General features: G+C 35.4%; 1 protein-coding gene across 1 annotated transcript in view; it reads left to right on the top strand.

Annotated features, from left to right (window-relative positions):
- Positions 1 to 1,301: 1,301 nt before the first annotated feature.
- SLITRK6 (SLIT and NTRK-like family, member 6) overlaps positions 1,302 to 6,938 on the top strand; it is a 6,753-nt gene continuing 1,116 nt past the window's right edge. Inside the window, exons 1-2 of the mRNA XM_010003508.1 lie at positions 1,302 to 1,840; positions 5,049 to 6,937. Coding sequence (XP_010001810.1) covers positions 5,064 to 6,937 — 1,874 coding nt within the window. The 5' untranslated portion in view covers positions 1,302 to 1,840; positions 5,049 to 5,063. The remainder of the gene's footprint in view (positions 1,841 to 5,048; position 6,938) is intronic.

Below are 6,938 nucleotides of genomic sequence, written 5' to 3'. Positions count from 1 at the left end.
CTTAGGAATATTTTAGTATTTTATCTGTAGAAAATTCCAAAGAACTCATCTTAATAAGACAGGGCATATATACTTATGTTTATATATAATAAATGTATATGTGTGTGTGCATACATATGTCTATACTATTATATCAGATAAGATCTCGGTAGCCTTAATCAGGTGGAATAGTATGTCACAATGCCCATTCAAAGGCAATGAGACCACTTGGAGAGCTATCCGCACAGAAAACGTTACTGGAATCTGACTGGTATTAAGACTGTAGTAAACAATCTGTGAAGTAATCCCAGACACAATAAGAACAAAACATGCTCTACAGGGTAAATAGCCAAAGCACTATTGTTGCTATTGCTGCTCGCCAAAAGGTTTTGTGGCTGTGTGGCAGTGGGATGAATAAGGAAGTAGCATTTGCAACATACAAAAAACCATCAGAGATTTTTAAAATATATATATATTCCTTGCATGGTACAAACATTTTTTTTTTGTAACCTTAATGTAGCTTTTAATTATTTGTGCATGAGCACAGAGAAAAGAACACTTTAAGCATGATACATATGATACGTGCCTTTAAGAATACACTTCCCTCTGCCCCAAACCAAACCGGTTTTTATCAAAGGAATGTTTCATGCAAATACGATACAATGCCACATTAACAGATAGCAACACACTATTCTAACATCTGCAAAATAGTCACAATCAACTCAGTTTTCTTCCTGCAGAGTAAGATAGGCAGTTTCAAGAAGGACTTATGGCAATAAATATGCAAGTATAAGCAGTAACATTTCACAGATTTTATTTTATTTTTTAATTTTTTTTTTCAGAAATAAAGTATGTACAATTGTATATGCTCATCCCTACCCCAGTCACATTGAGTAGACTGGATTGAGAGCTGTACCATCTCACTAATATGCCTGAATAATCCTGCACTTGATTGTGACAGACATACTTTCCAGAGGACAAGGTTTCCCTTGTGCTGTGTTTTGTGGAGTGTGTGTGTGTTTTGTGTTTGGGCTGGAATGCTCTCATTTTTTAAAATAAGAAATTGCAGTTATAAACTACATGCAAAATCTGGCCAAGAAAACAAATTGTAAGAGCTGCAGTGGATGTTTACCGTTTTGCAAAATCAGCCATTAACAGACCTTAAGCAATCTAGAATAAATGTAGCTAAATTTTACTTTCTGAGGTTCACTTAGATAAGAGAAAAAGGACGTGAGAGTTATTGCAAGAGGAGGAGGAGCGGATCTGTCTCAAGGTGGAGCTGTATCTTGCATTAAATGACATTGGCAGATTAAAGCTCTCTGGTGGGGAAGGGCTTAAAGGCTGAGTCAAAAGCCAAGAAGTCTCTTTATTTACGCCTACCTCCCAGCCCCTGGCAATCTGACTAATAACAAACTGAGCTAACAAGAAAGACTAGAAAGAACAGAGAGAACACAGAAGCAGCTTGGATCTAAAAATCTGGAAAAAAAGAAGTGATCAAGTCAAGCTCTTCTGAGCATCTTGTTTGTTTACTGCATCCAAATGCTTGCAAACAGTTAACTATATGCAGAAAAGTCAGCATAGCTCTGAAGTATGCTGTGAATTTTAATTGAGGATAAAGGACAACTGCTTACAGGATGGTCTAATGTGCACGCTACTTGGAAGATTTTTTTCAATTGAATGCTTTGTACTTTGTCTTCTGAACAAAGATTTTAACTTTGTGGAGCCCTAGTATTAACAGAGCTTGCAGCAAAGTGAAACAGAAGAAAGTGGGCATTTTTCACAGAGAAAAATTACACCGCATTGAAACAGCTGCTCCGACTGTGCATTACTGAGCATTTCAGGGAGTGTTACTGCTGCACAGGTAATTCAGATTCCAGTTAGTTAATTATCTGAGCATATGAGAAATTGATTTCTCAGTACTAGTCGAATTTATTTCTCTGCATGACTTCGTGTAACTTTTATGTTAAATACTGCCAGTTTATACTGTACTTCAAACAGTCTTCCAGGTTCATTTATTCAAAGTGCCAACTGTGTAGAATGTGTGTATTAAGGAAATGCTGATTTCGGGTCCCTTGAGGGAGGAGGAAGGGGTGGATTTTTTTTATTTCCTGAAGTGCAAGAATGGTCTTAAATTCATCATCTGACTGTGATTTCCTTCAGATTTTAATGAACAATCCTGGACGCTTCTAGAAATTGCATTTCTTAGCTTGAGGCTTTGAAATTCTTCAACATGCATTTTTTAAAACAGCTGAATTAAAACAAACGAACAAACAAAACTCCAAGTAAAATGAAATTAGCTATTTCAGTGTTTTATAAACAGTATGTTTACTACCTGTCATGCATGTGATGCCTTTGCTATAAGGTGACTAGTTCTGAAAGTATCCAACTTTGCATCACAGAAAGGACTGTGACATGCTCTAGTCTTTTAGAATTCCTACTGCAAAAAGCTTAGTTTCAGTATTCAATAGCACTGGCTTACATGAAAGCAGATAAAATGAACTTAAGATACCCTGTAGAATTTGCTGAAAAACCTCACCACATGAAACAGAAAAAGGTCAGGTTTGTCAAGGCTTTTGAAATAAATTTTATTGTGAATTCTTTAATTAAATGTTCACCATCTGTTACTTGAAAGCAGTTTTTATTTTACAATAGTAGCCCACTGAGAGCTTCATTACATATTCCTGAGTGTTCAGACAAAAAAAAAACCACAACAAAAAACCCCAAAACAACAACAAAAAAACCAAGTTAACAAAAACATAAAACCAAAAAAAAGGAATAAAATAAAAAAGAATGCAACTCTCCTATTAATTTTTATTGTGTGTATATGTGTGTGAGACTTCTGGCAGTGCTGCCCACAGAAATATGATGATGATTAAAATGGGGATGTTTTCCAATTGGTTACAAATGTTGCTTTCATCTTTGAGAGGAGGGCTTTCATTTTTATAACCTAATTTCTCAATATGCACTAGAATGTAAGATGCTTTTCAGATATTTATTTTTTTTTCATTTAATTTTGCTCAGGGACTTTGTAAGTACAGTTTGAATTTGATGAAGATCAGACCCAGAATTCCTGCATAGAAAAAGTGTACAGAAATAAAGTTAATTAGTCATAGGTTTTAAGCTGGCATCCCTGTCAAGACCCTGCATTTTTTACCTTGTGTCACTAGAAAGGATACTGAAGCATGTAAAGCACAAATAAATTTATAGCACAGTATAATCCTAGAATTATTCTTCATACTTCAAAATAACATCTTGACATGTTGTGCTTTATCAATACTTCTTGAGAAAACAGACTTAAAGACACATATATTAAACATAGACAGCTGGAGTTCAAGGAGTGTTATATGAGACTATGAAATTACTTTTAGGGACACTTTTTCTTAGGCTGTGAATTACACTTACTACTTCCAAATTCATACTTCTTCTTGCACTTATCAGGAACTACTAATGGAGAAAAATATAATTTACTGTGCACACATTTACTGTTGTTGCTTTTGTGTGTGTGTGTAATATTCATGCTACAGCATTATAAGTGCTGCATGTATAAATCTTTGCAATCAATTTTAAGGGAAGCTGTGGTGTTGCTAGAAATAAATGTAACCGGTCATTAAAATGTGCATTGATGAGATGCCAAATTGGATGGCCACACTGCAAGAATGTCCATGCATGTAATTTAATAGATTTTTGTAAAAAGTTTTAATCTTTCAGAAATTATCACTTCAGCTGGTTGTGTACTAGCATTCTGTACTCAATGTTTCAATAGCTTACTTTGAAAGCTCAAGTGACCTTTATTAGGTTAATTACTTAAGAAACCTGCTTAGTTCAGTCTTAGAATAAATACCAAAAAGAAAGAATAAATATACCAAAAGAAAGTTCTTGTGTTTTAAATAATCCATTCAATTGTAATATTAATTAAAGATTACAAGCAGTTATTTCACTCAATTTCATGTATCAAGAACAACCATTGTTCATGCTAATTAGACAACCTTGACAGAAAGAAACAGAACTTTCAAATGGAGTGTACCATAAATTAGTTCAAAGCAATTATAAGAAATACTTGATCTCAACATGTGATTTTATCTTGTGACTCCATAATTATACTGTAACAATCCATTTATTAGTTATTACAAAGTTCAAGATCAGCTTGACAGGTAATAATTTCAGTTACGTAACAAATGGATGACACTGATGATAGTTTGAAACCCGTAAAGCACAGTTAGTCCCAAGTTTATTTAAGCATTTTTGTGGTAATCAATTATTACATTAATCCCAAGGGATTTAATAATTAATGTCAACATAGGGGTTTTGTCTACACAATTATTTTATGTGTATGTTATATACAAACATGTTAGACCAGTATGTGCTGTGTTTCCACTTTCACAAAATATCCACAAACATATGCATTAAAATTTAAGTAAAGAAAAATAATTTTTTTTTCTACTTCCTTTTCAGTTTGGAGCACAAGGATCGCAGAGGAAAAACTCTTTAATTTACATACATATTGCAGAACTCAAGGAGAGATTCCTTGTATCCTGACTGAATGGGCTTTTGATCATAACACATTGTTGAACCAAATCAAATTATTTTCTTCTTTTCAGCAGCTGAACATTAAATTGAGCTTAGTGAGATACTCTTAAATAAATTTGCAGTGCTAAACAGTGACATAAAGCAAGGATCCAAAATATATTAGTCTTGTTCTAAGTTGCTCAGTGCAGTAACTTATTACTCCTGTTCACTGGCAAGATGTCCTACATGATATATGAATAAAGACAACACCTGATTTCTCCTTCTTTGGTGCATCAGTGGAAAGTACTGAAGTACTTACCTAATGATTGTTCTTATTGATTCAGTACATTAAATATATTTTTATCTATTTAGCAAATAATGAAAAAGTTTTGCATGATATATTGTTTGAAAGATGAGGTAGATCAATGACAAGAAAGAGGAATAGCTATTCATCCTCTCCACCCCAGAAAAATAAACCAAAACCAACCATGAATCTAATACTTTTCCCTTTGTTTAAATATCATTTAATATTATTTTTTATTATTTATTTTTCTTCTTTATAGAATCTCCTGCACAAGATGAAGCCCTGGATTTTTATTCTATATTCAGTTGTGGTTGCATCTGATCCTTTCCAATCACAGCCTTCTTTTTCTTCAGTCAGAGGAATTTGTCAGAGTTTGTGTTCCTGTGAAGAAAAGGATGATACCATGATTATAAACTGCGAAGAAAGAGGCATCAAGATGGTATCAGAAATAAATGTCCCACTATCACAGCCTTTCCATCTTAATCTGTTAAACAATGGTCTGACTATGCTACACATGAATGATTTTGCTGGCCTTGTTAATGCCCTCTCTCTACATCTTGGTTTTAATAATATTGCAGATATTGAGCCTGGGGCTTTCAATGGTCTCAGCCTTCTTAAGCAACTTCATATCAATCACAATTCTTTAGAAACACTTAAAGAAGATACATTTAATGGATTGGAAAATCTGGAGTTTCTTCAAGCAGACAACAATTTCATCACAGTGATTGAAGCAAGTGCCTTTAGCAAGCTCAACAGACTTAAAGTGCTTATTTTGAATGATAATGCCATTGAGTATCTTCCTCCAAACATATTTCGTTTTGTGCCATTGACCCATTTAGATCTTCGTGGAAACCAGTTGCAGACACTGCCCTATGTTGGCTTTTTGGAACACATTGGTAGAATACTAGACCTTCAGTTGGAAGACAATAAATGGGCTTGTAACTGTGATTTGCTGCAGCTGAAGATATGGCTAGAAAACATGCCTCCTCAGTCAATAATAGGTGACATTGTATGCAATAGTCCTCCAGTTATCAAAGGCAGCATATTAAGCCGATTGAAAAAAGAATCACTTTGTCCCACTCATCCTGCCAATGAACTTGAAGATCCTTCAGGGTCACTGCCCTTGGTTGTAACTTCATCTGTCAGTGATAATCACCTATCAACTAAGGTGATTCCTATCCTGAAAGCTCCTACTAAAGAACCACGTTTCAATCTACATACTTCAAAGCCTACTACACAGTTTCCAGGAATCTATTGTCCTGTCCCCTGTCACTGCACCAGCCACATGCTCTCAGGAGTTCTCATGCACTGCCAGGAGCGAAATATTGAAAGCTTGTCTGATCTAGGGCCCCCTCCTCCAAATCCCAAAAAGCTTATTTTAGCTGGAAACATTATTCAGACATTACAGAAATCAGATCTTGTGGGTTATGCCGGTCTGGAAATGCTTCACCTGGGGAATAATCGCATTGAAATTCTTGAGGAAGGATCCTTTATGAATCTGACTAGACTTCAGAAATTATATCTCAATGGAAATCATCTTACAAAGCTCAGTCAGAATCTCTTCCTTGGCCTTCAGCACCTTGAGTATTTGTACCTTGAATATAATGCCATCAAAGAAGTGTTGCCAGGGACATTTAATGCAATGCCGAAACTTAAGGTCCTCTACTTAAATAACAACCTCCTGCAGACTTTACCACCCCATATCTTTTCAGGTGTTCCACTCACCAGATTAAACCTGAAAACAAACCAATTTGCTCATTTACCTGTGAGCAATGTCTTGGATGAACTGGGTATGCTGGTACAAATTGAACTTGACGACAACCCCTGGGACTGTACCTGTGATTCAGTTGGGCTGCAGAAATGGATACAAAGACTGAGTAAGAATACAATGATGGGTGATATTTTTTGTAAATCTCCAGGTCACTTAGCAAACAAGGATTTGAAATCCCTGAACAGTGAAGTTTTGTGTCCAGGTTTAATGAACAGCCCTGCCCTACCAACTCATGCCAGTTTTGTAGTTGTTACAACTTCTACTACTACCAACACTGCAGACTCCCTCCTGCGGTCTCTCACAGATGCCGTCCCACTTTCTGTTCTAATATTAGGACTTCTAATTGTGTTTATAACTATTGTGTTTTGTGCAGCAGGA

This window comes from Chaetura pelagica, unplaced genomic scaffold, assembly GCF_000747805.2.
Source record: "Chaetura pelagica isolate M959 unplaced genomic scaffold, ChaPel_1.0 scaffold106, whole genome shotgun sequence".
Lineage (NCBI taxonomy): Eukaryota > Metazoa > Chordata > Aves > Apodiformes > Apodidae > Chaetura > Chaetura pelagica.
This window is presented reverse-complemented; position numbering and strand designations above follow the sequence as displayed.